At 35.3% G+C, this 19,675-nt stretch overlaps 1 protein-coding gene across 2 annotated transcripts; it reads left to right on the forward strand.

The window, feature by feature from the left end:
- The first annotated feature begins 1,769 nt into the window (after positions 1-1,769).
- Positions 1,770-15,450, forward strand: LOC110868689 (pentatricopeptide repeat-containing protein At5g15280, mitochondrial). 2 transcript variants are annotated; one of them, XM_035975317.1, is made up of 4 exons: positions 1,770-5,447; positions 5,545-5,587; positions 5,705-5,764; positions 15,044-15,450. In XM_035975317.1, the coding sequence occupies exon 1, from the start codon at positions 1,837-1,839 to the stop codon at positions 5,332-5,334; it is 3,498 nt and encodes a 1,165-aa protein (XP_035831210.1). In that variant the 5' UTR covers positions 1,770-1,836; the 3' UTR covers positions 5,335-5,447; positions 5,545-5,587; positions 5,705-5,764; positions 15,044-15,450. The 2 variants fall into 2 exon arrangements, with proteins under 2 accessions (XP_035831210.1, XP_021973616.1); XM_022117924.1 differs by having other exon boundaries at positions 1,770-5,587.
- The last annotated feature ends 4,225 nt before the right edge of the window (positions 15,451-19,675 follow it).

Here is a 19,675-nt window from a genome sequence, read left to right on the forward strand (position 1 = left end):
AGTTAGAAAGCTCACATGTTTTACATACACCTTAACTAATGCAATAACTAGAAGGTTAAGAACACGCGGTGTGTCAACTATTTTTTGAATTTGAATATCGAAACACAATATTGGGTGGTTATTTTCTAGTTAAAAAAATAAACAAATTTGACAATTTTTTTTCAAAGTAGACGTCTTTTTAGTTGTTGCCAATAGTCAAGTTAATCGTTGGCTAAACAAAAAACAACGCCTTAGCCATCGGCTAAATATAAAAAATCCTTTAGCCGCTGGCTGAAAAGAAAAAAAAAACTACCTGTCATTTAAACACTAAAAAAAGCCCCTAGCCATTGGCTTGTACTAACCGTCTTAGCTAGTGGGAGCTAACTTGTGCGTTCTGATTAGAGATGAGGTTGGTACAGTCAAAGTCGTCTTCGAAAACTCTCAAAATAATTTAGGCCTTGAGCGAAGTAAAAACATGGGCCCAAAATTGTGGTAAGAGGTAATGACTTAAAAAAAAGAAGACCTTGGTGGTTGAGCCAAGCCTTAAACTTGAGACCTACACTTTTATTTTGAGGTGATTTTTTCCACTCCACCACCAACGCTTTTATGTATAATAAATGAATGCGTATATTAAATACATAATTTAAAAGCTTATAAAAACATTTTGGGCCCTTAAAAAATTTGGGCCTCGAGCGACGGCACAGGTTGGCCGACCCAAGAGCTGGCCCTGGGTACAGTACCCGTCCCGAAAATATCGGTAGCGAATTTGAACAAAACTGGGTACCTAATACCGTAACGAATATATTGGTACGGTACAAGTACGAGTATCTTGGTACGGTACCCGCTTTGGTATCACTTTGTTTTATTTTAGTTTTTGAGCACTCGTACGTGTATTTAAATAGATAAAATCAACATGAGTACCAATATAGTACGAATACCAAATAGATAAAATTGTTACGAGTACCAATATGATACGAGTGCCAAATAGGTAAAATCAATACGAGTACCATAAATACCATAATACAAAATAAAACATAATATAATAAACACTTAAAGTTCTATATAAAATTCGGTACCAGTACTCTTTTTTACCTGTACCTGTACTGATATCAAGTTTACCGAATACCGAAATTAATAAACTACGTGCCAACACATGTACCGAATACTTAAAATCCATACGAATACAACACTAGATATTTGGAAAAAAATGGCCATCCATAGTTCTGATTGGTTTAGCTTGGTTGTAAAAGCTAAAAAAGGTGTCTATTTTAGATTTGTTTGTTATAGCTTTTCCTAAAATTCTATTGCGGGCTTTATTTTATTTTATTATTTTTTGAATGGGCAATATAATCAATCTTGAGTGCTTTTGGGGTATTAACCGGACCAAATGGAGCAATCCGAGAGTAAACCGAGTTCACCACTAATTCTGAAGAAGATCTAGTAACCCGCCCGCCCGTAGGTATGACAATGAAATTACCGATAAACCCGTTTGGCTTAACGATCGAACCTAGGTTTCTCTGGGTCTTCTATCATTACCCAACAGGAAAGTACCTCACTCTACACCAACTCACCAAATAAGAGTTGAACCTGTATTTCTCAAGAAAAATATAAGGTTTCCATCGCTTAATCCATAGATCATTGTGTGCTTTATTGATGAGTCTTTCACCATATTAACAAATTTTTTTTACTTAAATAGAACTTTTTAATATTTAAAAAAGTAATGTTACGGATTTACCGAAATAGTTAGTAAACGGGCTATAAGCTGCCGCTACCTACCACAACCATTTACTCTGCAAAATGCGACCATGAACAAGAACCAGAACCAGAACACAAACTACAACAATCCTCCGCAACCGAATGCTCTTCAATCTCCAGCGAAGCACCCACTTCACAAAGGTCAGTCATCTCTTCCCTCTTTTCTTCATCAAACACCACTGTTCATCCACACCCTGTAACAACAAACAACCACAATCAAACCCACACATAAACACAACCTCAATCAACCTTTCTAGCCTTACAACATCAATCCTAACCAAATGTTCTAATCTTCTAACCAAACCACCTCACCCCACAACCACTAGTCCCTCTGTTCAACAATATCTTCTTGATGTGTCTTATATAAACCCTAGAGTTACCCGTAAGTTTTGGAGGAAGTCTGAGTTTCAACCCCAAGATGTTCTTGAATTGTTACTGGGTTTTCAATCTAATTCTGAGAAATTGGGTGTTGATGCCAAAAAGGTTGCATCTTTATTCAAAATTTTCAAGTGGGTCTGTTCAAGAATTGAAAAAGGTACAAGCTTTAAGCATCTTGATCAGTCTTTCAAGGTTATGATACAGTTGTTGGTTCGGGTCGGGTTGTTTAAAGATGCCGAATGGGTAGTTTTGGAGATGGGTAAAGAAGGGATTTTGTTGGATGATCAAGAAGTTTATAGTAGTTTGATTGAATGGTATGTAGGTGTTGATGAGTTAGAAAAGAGTGTTGATATGTATGATCGAATGAGGGGGTTGAATTTGGTTCCGTTGTTGTCTTGCTATCGTACTCTCGTTAATTATCTTGTTCATACGGATGAAAGCAAGTTGTGTTTTCGAGTTTGTGGTGATATGCTTGATATGGGTATGGCGGAAAAGGAAACGTACGAGAAAGTCGTTCGAGTTCTATGTAGAGTTGGGAATGTTCTCGAATCGAGAAATTTGATTAAGAAGGCGTGTGTTTATGGAATAAAGCCGAGTTTATTAATTCTTGATGCAATTGCTAGTGGTTATTGTGAGAAAAAGGATTATGATGATTTGATGAGTCTTTTTATCGAAACGGATTGCTTTCCCGATGTCACGGTTGGCAACAAGATCATACATTCGATCTGTCAAGATCTCGGTGTAAAAGAAGCTTTTGAATTTCTTAATGAATTTGAGCGTTTGGGCTACACCCCGGATGCTATAACCTTTGGAATCTTGATCGGGTGGAGTTGCAAAGAGGGACATTTGAAAAACGCCCTTTTTTATTTGTCGAATGTTTTATCTAGAGGCCTAAAACCGCATAAAAATTCTTATAATGCGATTATTAGTGCGGTTTTCAAGCATGGTATGTGGAATCATGCCAATGACATTGTTCTTGAAATGGAAGATGAGGGTGTAACACTTGATACGTCAACTTTTAGAGTTCTTTTAGCGGGGTATTGTAACAACAGACGGTTTGATGAGGTGAAGGTGATTGTCGAAAAGATGGCGCAAAAAGGATCAATCGAACACTCACCGTTACAAGATCCTATTTCCAAAGCGTTTTTGTTGTTGGGTATTGATCCATCGGTTTTAAAAGTGAGGCGGGATAATGATGTGGCGTTCTCCAAAACCGAGTTTTATGATAGTGCGGGGAATGGACTTTATTTAGACGGTGATGTAGTTGACTTTGACCAAACTATGATAAACGTTCTAGACGATGCAATGGTTCCTGATTATAATCGTATTATCTTGAATGATGACGGTCTTGCTACGATAGACGAATTGGTTCACTGGGGTCAAGAATTGTTGGTTTCGGGTTTCTCAACACAACTGAAAAAGTTTCACGCATCTAATTCGGGTTTCAAAACACTCACAACTCTCTTGGAGAAAACGCCCAATTTACATGATAATCTTGATGAAGAAACGCTTAATTTGCTTGTTCAAGCGTATGCGAAAAGGGGTTTCGTACATAAATCAAAGGAAATATTCGACAAAATGGTCAAGAAGAAAGTCGTAATCACGAAAGAGACATATTCCGCTTTAGTAAAAGGCTTATGCAAGAAAGGGAACTCAAGTGACATTCGTGAATGCTGCGATTTCATTCAAAACAAGAACTTGTTACCTACGTTGAATGATTATAGAACGTTAATCAATTCGTTATGCAAGAACAATATGGTGGTGGAATCTTTGTCTCTCTTTGAGCATGCAATGATGGATTACCCGCATGAAGTAACAGAAATCTTTTACGGTTTTCTTGAAAATCTATGCGGAATCGGGTTCACTAAAACGGCTCGCTTTTTGTTCCACGAGCTTTTAGAACGCGGTTATCGCTTGGATCAGGTAGCGGATACTCATCTTCTAAGCGGACTTTGCAAAGAGAACCGTTCTTCAGAAGCTTTCGTTATGTCAAATACGATGCTAGCCAATATTACGACCCCTAATGTCGACATTTATAATGTTTTGCTTCATGGGTATTGTGCGGTTAATGACTTGACGAAAGTCAAAGAGGTATTCGGTGCCATCTTAAAGAAGAACATAACCATCTACACTTCAAGTTACAGTAAGTTTGTATCGTTAATGTGCAACGAGGGTCGATACCGTTTCGCTTTCTCATTGAAAGATCTAATGGTCAAACAGAGTTCTTCACATATAGATATAACTTTGTATAACATCCTCATGTTCCATCTTTTCGCCTCGAAGAACAGTGTATTAGTTGATACGGTTCTAGACGAAATTCAAGAAAAAAGACTCGAGTTTGACGATGTCACGTATAACTTTCTCGTATATGGATTCTCAAACTGTGAATCTGGGTCACGTTCCGTTTATTATCTAACCGAAATGATGTCAAAAGAACTGAAACCAAGCAACCGATCTCTACGAGCAGTAGTAAGATCGCTTTTAGAAGATAACAAGTTCACGGAAGTCTTGAAATTGAGTCAAGAAATGGAAACGAAAAGATGGGTTCATTGTTCGATTGTTCAGAATGTAATCGTCACGAGTTTTTTGAACACGGGTAAGCTTCAAGACGCTGTAAAGTTTCTCGAAAACATGATTCGTAAAGACCTCGTTCCTGATAACATAAACTACGATAATCTAATCAAGAAGATGTGTCATCATGGAAGAAACGACACAGCTTCCGATCTTCTCGACAGTATGCTGATGAAAGCAAACATCCCAGATTCAACAACCTACGATCGTTTAATTCAAGATTTAAGCGTTTGTAACAAGATCGACGACGCCCTTGATCTTTATACCGAAATGTTGAACCACAAACTCGCGCCAAGTATCAAAACATATGAAGTTTTGACCGAAAAGCTTTGTGAATGTGGAAGAACGATAGAAGGTGAAAAGCTAATCGACGCTATGATCCGTGCAGGAGAGCAACCGAGTAAGGGGATGTTTGGGTCGGTGGTTAGTAGGTATCGGTTCGAAAGAAACTTTACAAAGGCGTCGGAGCTTTTACAAAGAATGCAACAGTTTGGGTACAAACCAGACTTTGAGACTCATTGGTCTCTCATAAGCACTCTAAGCAGGCTTAGTGATAGAAATATAGACGATACCAGTAGTAATTTTCTGTCGAAACTTCTTTCTGAAAGCGGGTTTAAGCCGAAAAAAGACGTGGATCGGAAATCGAAGTAATTAGAGTGCGACCTGGTTTTGTATTTATTTCCTGCATTTAAGCGTCTTGAATAGCGTAAGCTGCGTTTGTATTTTCTTTTTGAAATTGCTCATTCTGTATCTATACTTACAAGGTATGTATTCTGATTCATGTTCGATCGCAATATTGTGTCTATTTGTTTCTTTTCTGATTTCGATTTTTTTTTCTTCTATTTTTTTAATCGCCACAAGCTTTAATATATCTGCTCATACATCTTCAATCTTGATCTTGAAGGTATGTGTTCCGATTCATAGTCAACTGCAATTTTCTTAGTATGCCATACGTATCCTATTTTGAATTTATTTGTTTTTTTTTTTCGTCTTGAATCCTGATTTTAACTAAAAATTTCAGGTTTTAGTGATTGTGGTTCTGTTAAGGATACTAATGAAGCGTTGATTTTCGACAAATCAGGTATGTTGTGAGGTTTCGTTTTTTTTTTTTCGTTAGATCATTTACATTATATGATTCATGTTTGTATGTGTGTTATCTTGTAATGTGCCTACATAAAAGGGTTGGACGCCTTCGCTTTCGGTGTTTTCTTTTACTTAAATTTTTTTCCAGCAAGAAATCTGTCGACGACTCCCAACAAAGCTTGCATGGCTGGGTAATTCAAACAACTGGTATAAATAATACCTTTAAAATACTTAAACAAATTGTATTATTAAAGGGGTGTGTATAGAATTACCCATTTGACTTTCAAGATATTATTCTTGAATTTAGTTTGACTTCAGTGTGAAAGGTGTTACATTTAGACAATTTGCTAAGGCGTTGGCGAAACATACCCCACCCACCCCCTAAAATTTTCATCGTACCCTGACAGACGTCAAATTAAGGGGATTTTTTTTTGTTTTATATTATTGTGTAAGGGAAGAGTATTAGAGATTTGACAACGAGTTGAAATGGAGGGGGTGGCGGGGTAAGTTTAACGCAACCCTTCATCAAAATAAGATTTATACTATGACTTAAACGATGGTGATCAATTTGGTTCGACTTTATTTGGGTATCAAAACTGCTGCATTTAGACAATTATTTGGAAAAAGATTTATACTTTGTTCATTTGAACAATAATTTGAATTTAGATTGACTTTATTTCTGGTCAAACTTCCAGACTTCTGACTTTGACTTTTGATTCTGGTCAACCTTTCTAGACTTTGACTAAGGAAAACAGTGTCACCATTATGCGAATTTGGTGTTATATTACGTGTGTGTGTGTGTGCCTTACGTGTACCCTATGCATGCTTACTTTATGTTATGTGTGGTGATCAATCGAATCGAAACTCAAAACTCAATCGAACTTAATCGAAATCGAATTATGGTGATTAGTGACGAAAGGATAGTATGAAATATAGATGCTTGTATGTAGATATGGTGGATATAGTGGTTGGGATTAAAAGTAATTTGAATAGGAAACTCTATCGTATTCATATCGTTTTCAATCGAAATCGAAATATCAGAAATCATCGCACTGAATGCTCAACGCAGGCTGTTGATCGATCAGGCTCCTAACCGATCGAACAGCCCAGCCGATCGGACGGACTGTCCGATCGGGATGCCTGGCTGATCGGCCAGCTCTTTCCCCTTTTGGAAGCCTATAAATAGGCATGTCATTGTCATTCTTTCCACTTTTGGAAACCCTCTGACCGACCAGCTCGTGTTCTTCACTATTTCTCAGATTTCTCTCAATCCCGGTAAGATTTCATCCTAATTCTTGTACGTTTTTTATCTGTGCTCACACCTACACCTTCCTATCTTTCAAATCTTGGTTTCTAACCATGAAATCATCAAGATCTAAGTATTCTAGGATGATGTCATCATGGTGTTCTTCAAGAACTTCATGTTTTGGCCTCAATCCACAAAGAATCACTTGGATCTAGCCGATTTCCACATAAACAACTAAGATCTATCGCAGATCTGAACATTTACATGGTGTGAAGGATTGAAAGAAGGATTTCCAACTTTCTTTCAACTCTTTTACACTCAATGCCTTCAAACCGGTAGAAACGGAGCTTGAGCCAACTCACTAATTATTCTAATGGTTGTGTGGTTCAAGATTCGGATTCTATCTACGAGGTTCACCGATTTTGGGTTAAACGTTAAACTACCATTCCGAAACGTTCACCGGCCGGACTTGGGTGATTCATGTCCGAGCAGGGGAAACAAGTAAGAACGAAGGTGCCATGGTTCAACTCGTTGTCAAAATACCTCGATATAACGTCAAACAATCAGAACATCCAAGTGTTAGACGAACATGCCGACCATGTCAGAATGCTGACCGATCGAACAGGCTATTCGAACGAACAGCCCAACCGATCGGCTAGCACATGGCCCCACTCCTTAACAATTTCAGGAAGCCTAGTATTGAATGAAGTGCGGTTCGATCGAACTACGGCTTGGGTTGAATTACTCTTCGGATCATGAGATACTATGCTTCAACACTTAATCGATTTTCAACTCGTTCGACGTATTGGAGTGCCACCCGATCGAACATGCCGTCCGATCAGGTGACATCCCACTGAGGACCCATTCTGAAGTACCTAACCGATCGGTTAATCCGGCCGATCGAACAGGCCATTCGATCGATTGACCTGAAAGGTAAGGACACTTCAGTGTTCTCAAATATTACAACGAAAACTTCAAAAGAACAAGCCATCATATACAAACACATCCTACTCAAAGGAAGAAATAATCCACTCGAACAGTCCAACCGATCGAGCCTACCGACCGATCGAACAGGCTGTCCGAACGGACTGTCTAACCGAACGAACAACCCGTTCGATCGAACCTACAGTTCGATCGACCAGGCTGTTCGACCCATCATCACTTATTTCCATTTAACGCGCTACTCATCGTTATGCTATCGAACTATTCAGGCTAACCCTACTCTCAAGCGCTCCCTTCAATCCATCAATCAATCGCTGTGAGTATACTCGAACCCTTTTTGCTTTAGCACTTTTGGGTGTTACATACGTTACTTATCTAAATCACAATCGAACACACTACTCAATTACTTTAAACGCTAACCGTCCTGCATGTATTACGTGACTAAATGAATGCTTGTTGTTATGTTTACACGTGGAATGTTGTCTACCTGCCTTAACGACGATAGTACTATAGTTTAGACTCAGCACCCGTTCACACGGGGGTTGTTAAGGACAATTACTTGCATAGATTACGGTGGTAATCATGTATTGCGAACTGCCTCGGGCAGTCAACCCGCAGTCATTAGTATCGATAGATCCATGTCGATAATTAACATGCTTCGTTTTCCTCTGTGTACGTGTTGGTTATGCGTAAAGAATTTCGAACTCTATATGCTATTATCAAACTTGTATGCTCACCTTTACATTTTATGTGTTGACTTTATTTTAACGTATGTGACAGGCAATTGGGATGCTTATCTGCTAGGAAGGCGAGCTTAGAATAAGCGTCTAGAGCATAGTTGTCTGTAGATCTTGCAGATCGAGTCTCTAGAAGCATTTGAACAATATCTATATTTATATTTGAATCTGAGTTGTCGGAACTGAACATTTGACTAGTTGTTATCTGTAATAATTTGTTTTACTATTTGGGATACGGTATGGGACGTATTATTTAAACTAAATAGTAATGATAGTTGTTGTGGAAACTTCTGGACAATCTGTTTCGCTCAGTGCCATGCCCCGATGATTCCGCCATCGGTTGGGGTGTGACAGTAAGCACAAACATTTTGCATGGCACCACCTTAATTAATTAACTAATCATGATTCCTTTTATCACATGATTTATCTTCTATCTTTCAATCACATGTATCACCCTGTTAGCAAGTAGGCACATCTTACATGACACCACCTTAATTAATTAAATAATTAATTAATTAGTCATCATTCATTCTTCTGATCACATAATTTATCTTTCATCCTTCGATCACATGTACCAACCTAGTTAGAAAGCTCACATGTTTTACATACACCTTAACTAATGCAATAACTAGAAGGTTAAGAACACGCGGTGTGTCAACTATTTTTTTGAATATCGAAACACAATATTGGGTGGTTATTTTCTAGTTAAAAAAATAAACAAATTTGACAATTTTTTTTTCCAAAGTAGACGTCTTTTTAGCCGTTGCCAATAGTCAAGTTAATCGTTGGCTAAACAAAAAATAACGCCTTAGCCATGCTAAATATAAAAAATCCTTTAGCCGCTGGCTAACAAGAAAAAAAAACCCTAGCTGTTATTTAAACACTAAAAAAAGCCCCTAGCCATCGGCTTGTACTAACCGTCTTAGCTAGTGGGAGCTAACTTAGTGCGTTCTGATTAGAGATGAGATTGGTACAGTCAGAGTCGTCTTCGAAAACTCTCAAAATAAATTAGGCCTTGAGCGAAGTAAAAACATGGGCCCAAAATTGTGGTAAGAGGTAATGACTTAAAAAAAAAGACCTTGGTGGTTGAGCCAAGCCTTAAACTTGAGACCTACACTTTTATTTTGAGGTGATTTTTCCACTCCACCACCAACGCTCCTTTTATGTATAATAAATGAATGCGTATATTAAATACATAATTTAAAAGCTTATAAAAACATTTTGGGCCCTTCAAAAATTTGGGCCTCGAGCGACGGCACAGGTTGGCCAACCCAAGAGCTAGCCTTGGGTACAATATCCGTCCCGAAAATATCGGTAGCGAATTTGAACAAAACTGGGTACCTAATACCGTACCAAATATATTGGTACGGTACGGTACAAGTACGAGTATCTTGGTATGGTACCCGTTTTGGTACCATTTTGTTTTATTTTAGTTTTTGAGCACTCGTACGTGTATTTAAATAGATAAAATCAACATGAGTACCAATATAGTATGAATACCAAATAGATAAAATTGTTACGAGTACCAATATGATACGAGTGCCAAATAGGTAAAATCAATACGAGTACCATAAATACCATAATACAAAATAAAACATAATATAATAAACACTTAAAGTTCTATATAAAATTCGGTACCAGTACTCTTTTTTACCTGTACCTGTACCGATATCAAGTTTACCATATACCGAAATCAATAAAACTACATGCCAACACATGTACCGAATACCTAAAATCTTTACGAATACAATACGTGTATAGGTATTTGGAAAAAAAATGGCCATCCGTAGTTCTGATTGGTTTAGCTTGGTTGTAAAAGCTAAAAAAGGTGTCTGTTTTAGATTTTTTTGTTATAGCTTTTTCTAAAATTCCATTGTGGGCTTTATTTTATTATTTTTTAAACAGGCAACATAATCAATCTCGAGTGTTTTTGAGGTATTAATCGCACTAAATGGAGTAATTCGAGAGTAAAGCGAGTTCACCACTCATTCTGGGGAAAATTCAGTAACCCACCCGCTCGTAGGCACAACAGTGAAATTACCGGTAAAACCCGTTTGGCTTAAGGATCGAACCTAGGTTTCTCTGGGTCTCGGGTCTCCTATCATTGCCCAGCAGTAGTACCTCACTCTACACGAGAATTGAACCTGTATTTGTCAAGAAAAATATAAGGTCTCCACCGCTTGATCCAGAGATTGTGCAATCTATTGATGAGTCTTTTACCATATTAACAAACAGGTCGCAAGCAACCACAACAACCATTAGGGCATGTTTGGCTAAGCTTTTTGAAACAATTTATTGATTTATTGGCTTTTTGAGAAAGTCAGTATGGAGTCACTTATTAACTTGTTTGTCTCACATACACCCTAATTGCCAAACACAATCCTAGAGCATGTGACTTAAAAAAAAAAAAAAAAAACCAAAATAAGTCAACAACTTGTTTCAAAAAGCTTGCCAAACATGCCCTTAATCTCGTCTGATTCTTGAATTGGGCCCTAGTTTTCTTCTCTGAGATCTTACTCTGCAAAATGCGACCATGAACAAGAACCAGAACACAAACTACAACAATCCTCCGCAACCGAATGGTCTTCAATCTCCAACGAAGCACCCACTTCACAAAGGTCAGTCATCTCTTCCCTCTTTTCTTCATCAAACACCACTGTTCATCCACACCCTGTAACAACAAACAACCACAATCAAACCCACACAAACCCCACATAAACACAACCTCAATCAACCTTTCTAGCCTTACAACATCAATCCTAACCAAATGTTCTAATCTTCTAACCAAACCACCTCACCCCACAACCACTAGTCCCTCTGTCCAACAATATCTTCTTGATGTGTCTTATATAAACCCTAGAATTACCCGTAAGTTTTGGAGGAAGTCTGAGTTTCAACCCCAAGATGTTCTTGAATTGTTACTGGGTTTTCAATCTAATTCTGAGAAATTGGGTGTTGATGCCAAAAAGGTTGCATCTTTATTCAAATTTTTCAAGTGGGTCGGTTCAAGAATTAAAAAAGGTACAAGCTTTAAGCATCTTGATCAGTCTTTCAAGGTTATGATACAGTTGTTGGTTCGGGTCGGGTTGTTTAAAGATGCCGAATGGGTAGTTTTGGAGATGGGTAAAGAAGGGATTTTGTTGGATGATCAACAAGTTTATAGTAGTTTGATTGAATGGTATGTAGGTGTTGATGAGTTAGAAAAGAGTGTTGATATGTATGATCGAATGAGGGGGTTGAATTTGGTTCCATCGTTGTCTTGCTATCGTACTCTCGTTAATTATCTTGTTCATACGGATGAAAGCAAGTTATGTTTTCGAGTTTGTGGTGATATGCTTGATATGGGTATGGCGGAAAAGGAAACGTACGAGAAAGTCGTTCAAGTTCTATGTAGAGTTGGGAATGTTCTCGAATCGAGAAATTTGATTAAGAAGGCGTATGTTTATGGAATAAGGCCGAGTTTATTAATTCTTGATGCAATTGCTAGTGGTTATTGTGAGAAAAAGGATTATGATGATTTGATGAGTCTTTTTATCGAAATGGATTGTTTTCCCGATGTCACGGTTGGCAACAAGATCATACATTCGATCTGTCAAGATCTCGGTGTAAAAAAAGCTTTTGAATTTCTTAATGAATTTGAGCGTTTGGGCTACACCCCGGATGCTATAACCTTTGGAATCTTGATCGGGTGGAGTTGCAAAGAGGGACATTTGAAAAACGCCCTTTTTTATTTGTCGAATGTTGTATCTAGAGGCCTAAAACCGCACAAAAATTCTTATAATGCCGTTATTAGTGCGGTTTTTAAGCATGGTATGTGGAATCATGCCAATGACATTGTTCTTGAAATGGAAGATGAGGGTGTAACACTTGATACGTCAACGTTTAAAGTTCTTTTAGCGGGGTATTGTAACAACAGACGGTTTGATGAGGTGAAGGTGATTGTCGAAACGATGGCGCAAAAAGGATCAATCGAACACTCACCGTTACAAGATCCTATTTCCAAAGCGTTTATGTTGTTGGGTATTGATCCATCGGTTTTAAAAGTGAGGCGGGATAATGATGTGGCGTTCTCCAAAACCGAGTTTTATGATAGTGTGGGGAATGGACTTTATTTAGACGGTGATGTAGTTGACTTTGACCAAACTACGATAAACGTTCTAGATGATGCAATGGTTCCTGATTATAATCGTATTATCTTGAATGATGACGGTCTTGCTACGATAGACGAATTGGTTCACTGGGGTCAAGAATTGTTGGTTTCGGGTTTTTCAACACAACTGAAAAAGTTTCATGCATCTAATTCGGGTTTCAAAACGCTCACAACTCTCTTGGAGAAAACGCCGAATTTACATGATAATCTCGATGAAGAAACGCTTAATTTGCTTGTTCAAGCGTATGCGAAAAGGGGTTTCGTACATAAATCAAAGAAAATATTCGACAAAATGGTCAAGAAGAAAGTCGTAATCACGAAAGAGACATATTCCGCTTTAGTAAAAGGCTTATGCAAGAAAGGGAACTCAAGTGACATTCGTGAATGCTGCGATTTCATTCGAAACAAGAACTGGTTACCTACGTTGAATGATTATAGAACCTTAATCGATTCGTTATGCAAGAACAATATGGTGGTGGAATCTTTGTCTCTCTTTGAGCATGCAATGACGGATTACCCGCATGAAGTAACAGAAATCTTTTACGGTTTTCTTGAAAATCTATGCGGAATCGGGTTCACTAAAACGGCTCGTTTTTTGTTCCACGAGCTTTTAGAACGCGGTTATCGCTTGGATCAGGTAGCGTATAGTCATCTTCTAAGCGGACTTTGCAAAGAGAACCGTTTTTCAGAAGCTTTCGTTATGTCAAATACGATGCTAGCCAATATTACGACCCCTAACGTCGACGTTTATAATGTTTTGCTTCATGGGTATTGTGCGGTTAATGACTTGACGAAAGTCAAAGAGGTATTCGGTGCCATCTTAAAGAAGAACATAACCATCTACACTTCAAGTTACAGTAAGTTGGTATCGTTAATGTGCAACGAGGGTCGATACCGTTATGCTTTCTCGTTGAAAGATCTAATGGTCAAACAGAGTTCTTCACATATAGATATAACTTTGTATAACATCCTCATGTTCCATCTTTTCGCCTCGAAGAACAGTGTATTTGTTGATACGATTCTAGACGAAATTCAAGAAAAGAAACTCGAGTTTGACGATGTCACGTATAACTTTCTCGTATATGGATTCTCAAACTGTGAATCTGGGTCACGTTCTGTTTATTATCTAACCGAAATGATGTCAAAAGACCTGAAACCAAGCAACCGATCTCTACGAGCAGTAGTAAGATCGCTTTTAGAAGATAACAAGTTCACGGAAGTCTTGAAATTGAGTCAAGAAATGGAAACCAAAAGATGGGTTCATTGTTCGATTGTTCAGAATGTAATCGTCACGGGTTTTTTGAACATGGGTAAGCTTCAAGAAGCTGTAAAGTTTCTCGAAAACATGATTCGTAAAGACCTCGTTCCCGATAGCATAAACTACGATAATCTAATCAAGAAGATGTGTCGTCATGGAAGAAACGACACAGCTTCCGATCTTCTCGACAGTATGCTGATGAAAGCAAGCATCCCAGATTCAACAACCTACGATCGTTTGATTCAAGATTTAAGCGTTTGTAACAAGATCGACGACGCCCTTGATCTTTATACCGAAATGTTGAACCACAAACTCGCGCCAAGTATCAAAACATATGAAGTTTTGACCGAAAAGCTTTGTGAATGTGGAAGAACGTTAGAAGGCGAAAAGCTAATCGACGGTATGATTCGTGCAGGAGAGCAACCGAGTAAGGGGATGTTTGGGTCGGTGGTTAGTAGGTATCGGTTCGAAAGAAACTTTACAAAGGCGTCGGAGCTTTTACAAAGAATGCAACAGTTTGGGTACAAACCAGACTTTGAGACTCATTGGTCTCTCATAAGCACTCTAAGCAGGCTTAGTGATAGAGATATAGACGATAACAGTAGTAATTTTCTGTCAAAACTTCTTTCTGAAAGTGGGTTTAAGCCGAAAAAAGACGTGGATCGGAAATCGAAGTAGTTAGAGTGCGACCTGGTTTTGTATTTATTTCCTGCATTTAACCGTCTTGAATAGCGTAAGCTGCGTTTTGTGTAATCTCATTGGTTAGCAGGGTATTGATAGTATTATGTTCCTCTCCGATCTCTCGTTTAACATTAACTTCTGACATCGACTTAACTTCTTGTAAAATTTCCAGATTTCTAACTTTGACCTCTGATGTTGACTTTATTTCTGGTCAAACTTCCAGACTTCTGACTTTGACTTTTGATTCTGGTCAACCTTTCCAGACTTTGACTAAGGAAAACAGTGTCACCATTATGGATCATGAGAAAGGAAGTTTGATTCAGAAAGTCGTTGATGATCTGTTGGAGGATCCTCGGTTTCTTGATGTCTTCTTGATACTTTTTGCGATATGGTCCAGTGCTAATGGGAAATAAATGTTTGTCAACGTTTATTCATTTGTTCTTTCGGTATCTGATTATTGCGCGTCGACACTTACGTCCCAATAGTCACACTATGCAACTTTTGAAGATGTATTGGTAATTATTGCCCACAAATTTTATTTTTAAGGATAGACATCAGCCATCTATATAGGTATTTTAGGGACCTGTTACACCTGTTTGGGTCATGCCAAGTTGGTAGCAGGTTTGGGATTTTATTACAAGCTAATAAAACCCATTTTTGTTTTGGATCATATGTAGGCCAACATTCGAAACTGTGTCGTATACTTGGTCATCCAAACAGTCGTATGGACCGTAAACATGTAATCGTGGAGAATCTGATCGAGGAGATCCGAATCCTTGGCTATGGATGCGGAGCAGGTCTAAGGGGCGAGAATTAACTTGGGAAAGTTGGATTGTTTTTTATTTAACTTGTATGGGGATATAGTTTGTTTAACTTTGGCTGAATACATGTAGCTGTATTCTTTTTTTTTTTTTTCTGGTTAATATGTTGTTAGCCAGTTTGGTGATTAATAAAGATTTTGTGGACTTCCAAAGAAAAAAAAAGAATCGTATAGATTTATATAATTATTTGGGCATTAAATTTTTGGCATGATAAGTTCACCATAGCAGAGGTTAGTTTGTTTTCTCTTAATTTGAATTTATAAAGTTATAAACACATGTGGTGTATAAAGAAGTCTTTAACGATTTGTGATTTTATCCTTTTCATTATTTTCAGTTCAATGTAATTTAATATTTATATAAATAATGGAACATTTTTTTCATTTCAAGGTTTATGTCAATAGTGTTAAATGATATAATTTACGGATACTCAAACTAGTATTGTAATATATCAAATTATCTTGTTTACAACTTTTCAGTAGAGTTTGCAAATAATCCGGGGAAAAATTTATTCTAATAGAATTTAGGGACTAATCGTTAAAAAAGTTTACTCATTAATTTTAAAAATTTATAAATAAACTTATTATTAAAGGGTTAACAAAAATGCATAAAACTTCATATGAAATTTGCTCTTTATAAGGTTGATGCAAATCCAATCTTTGAATTCTAACGAACTGACACTTAACAATAATCTATTAGACGTTAGACCAGATATGATGATATATGAAGCATAAACCATTAAGATGTCCCTACAATGATTTAGTTGGAAACATTGGGTTAAGTTATTCTACAAATGCTACTAAAAATAAGAAGTGTACAGAGACACAATGGATCACACAAGATGACACAATGTTGAGCAAAATATAACACAATGCTGAAAAATATAACACAATGTCGATGAAAAACAACATAACGACGCAAATATAGAAAAGACACAATGATAATAAACAAAAATTCTAAAATCTACAGCCTATAAATCCAAAAGTGAAAATTTAAAATCTCACATTGTAGAGTTCGATGAAACGGTTCTAATACCGCTTGAATAAAGTCAATCGGAGTCCGTTTGATACCCTTTATACGACGACTTCTTATTTTTTGAAGCCTTTGTATTTTATCCTAAACCGGAAACATTAATAAACAATGACATAAACAATGTTATAGTTTTTAGGTTGACTTTAAGAGAAGAGAGAACAAGAGTTATTGTAGCATTTCTTGTTTCATATAGAAGTAAAATAAAACTTAAACCGGATTTACAAATGACAACTTTCCTCAACTATTTGGAACAGGCTCAAGCCTTCACGCCACCTCGGCGCAAAGGGTCGTGGTCAAGGTCGAGGGGAGGCAATGAATGTGGGACGCTTTGGCGTTTGTTTTTTGATTTAATCTTATTACCCAAATACAAGCTTTTATATAAATGAATTTTATTCAAGATGGGTTTGGGCATGAAAGACTAAAAATACGAATAAATAAAAAAATTAAAAAAAATTTAAAAATCGAAAAAAATTAATAAAGTAATATAAAATTTCTAGAAAAAAAATCTAAAAAATAATAAAAATTCTAAAAAAATCCTAAAAACTAAAACAGATAAAAAATGTAAAAAAGTCTAAAAATTCTGAAAATTCAAAAAATCCTAGAAAATAAAAACAAATCTAGAAAACCAATAAAATTCTAAAAAATAAAAAAGATTCTAAAAATTCTAAAAAAACTAAAAAAATTCTAAAAAATCTTAAAAATTCTAAAAAATTCTTTAAAATATAAAATTAAAAAAAATCGTAAAAAACTAAAACAAATCAATAAAATTGTAAAAAATTCTAAAAATTCTAAAAAGTCAAAAAAAAAAAAAATCAAAAAAAAATCAAAAAACATTATAAAAAATATAAAAAATCTAAAAAATCAAGAAACTTCTAAAAAATAAAAATATCATAGAAATTCTAAAAAATCCAAAAAATTCTAAAAACTCAAAAAATTAAAAAATAAAAAAATTTCTAAAATATCCAAAAAAATCTAAAAAAATAAAAAAAAACTCTAAAAAATAAAAAATTCTAAAAAAATCCCACAAAATTTTTTTAATTTTTTTTATTTTTAATTATTTTTTCATTTTTTTGAATTATTTGGATATTTTAGAATTTTTATGATTTTTTAGAATTTTTTTGATTTTTTAGAATTTTTTTTTAATTTTTAGAATTTTCATATTTTTTAGATTTTTTTAGATTTTTTTTTTATTTTTTAGATTTTTTTATGATTTTATGATTTTTTTTATGATTTTTTAGAATTTTTTTGATTTTTTAGTATTCTTTGGAATTTTATTATTGTTTTGATTTTTAGAATTCTTTGGATTTTTTATTATTTTTTTATTTTTTCGAATTCTTTGGATTTTTTAGATTTTTTTTATTTTTTAGGATTTTTTTTAAATTTTAGAGTTTTTTAGATTTTTTATTATTTTTTGATTTTTTAGATTTTTTTTATGATTTTTAGATTTTTTTTATTTTTTTTTTCTTTTTTACAATATTTTTGGATTTTTTTAAATTTTTTTTGGATTCTTTATTATTTTTTCTATTTTTTGAATTTTTTTTATTTTTTAGAATTTTTTGGATTTTTTTTTTTGAATTTTTTTGGATTCTTTATTATTTTTTGATTTTTTTGAATTTTTTTTATTTTTAATTTTTTTTGGATTTTTTTATTATTTTTTAGATTTTTTTTTATTTTTGTATTTTTTTTATTTTTGTTTTTAAAGTTACTCATTTACGTAACGTAATACCCATTCGGACCCAAGGATTATTTTAAATAGACATTATATAACCCATCCTGACTCATCTTTAATTATTTTCTAAACCCCATTTATCCTCATTTTTAAAATGACACACAATAACCTAAAAACCCAAATGTATTTTTATTGCCAGGCCTAGTTTCAACAGAACGTTTATATAATGGTTTGAACATAACTGTTCAATTCATGATGCATCTATTTGAAATTTCGAATCGCTAAACATAAATGTCATACTGGTTTTGTTGTTGCAACAACAACAACAACAATATTAATATTATTATTATGGGTGAGAGTTGGCTACAAAGTCCATTTTTCCTACAAAGTCTATTTTTCCTACAAAGTGTAAAAAGTCAAAAAACACAATAATGTGAACCATAAAACACACTCAAAACCAACAAATAACATAGTGAATATTACTAAAACACCATATGTGTGGGTTTTGTGTTGTTTTTTGGATGATAAGGCTTTGATTATCGAATGGATAACATTAGTGTGTTTTATGTTGATTATCATGTTGTGTTTTATATTCATAGTTGTACGATCGTGTGTTTGAAGTTTTTAAGGACTGTTAGGGTTTTGATATTGTGTTTTAGTGATTTTCACTATGTTATTTGTGGGTTTTGAGTGTGTTTTATAGCTAAAATTGTGGTGTTTTGTGACTTTGTACACTTTGTAGGAAAAATGGACTTTGTAGCCGAACCCCACCCTTATTATTATTATTATTATTATTATTATTATTATTATTATTATTATTACTACTACTACTACTGTTATTAACAATATTATTATTGATAACAATCTTATCATTATAATAATTATTATTTTTTATTAATTATTATTAATATCATTATACACTAGGATGATTAGCCCTTAATTTAAAACTAGGTTAAAAAAAGTTCGCCGCGTTGCGACGAATTTCTTTTGTTATTTAGTCTGTCTTTACATGTGTTTTGAAATCACCACGAGCGTGTTGCGAATAGAACTGCTGACAAGAATAAAAAGAAAATGTAGAAAAAAACACTAAAAGATAACCGAAAGAAAATCAACCAAAAAAGTTGTATGGTAACGATGTTGTTCACTTGTTCGTATGAAACCCGTGGTCAGAGATGAGCAAATTGTTCTGGGTACCGGTACCAAATTTGCTGAACCGAAAGATCTTAAGTACCAATTCGGTACCGACTTTTGGCGTTCCTGGTACCGGTTCACTACCGTTTTTTTTACCTTTATATACCGGTACCGTAACCGGTATTTTCGGTATCAGTACCGATTCTGTATCAGCTGGCACCGAGTTCATCCCTACCCCTGAAACT

This window comes from Helianthus annuus, chromosome 7 (assembly GCF_002127325.2).
Source record: "Helianthus annuus cultivar XRQ/B chromosome 7, HanXRQr2.0-SUNRISE, whole genome shotgun sequence".
NCBI lineage: Eukaryota > Viridiplantae > Streptophyta > Magnoliopsida > Asterales > Asteraceae > Helianthus > Helianthus annuus.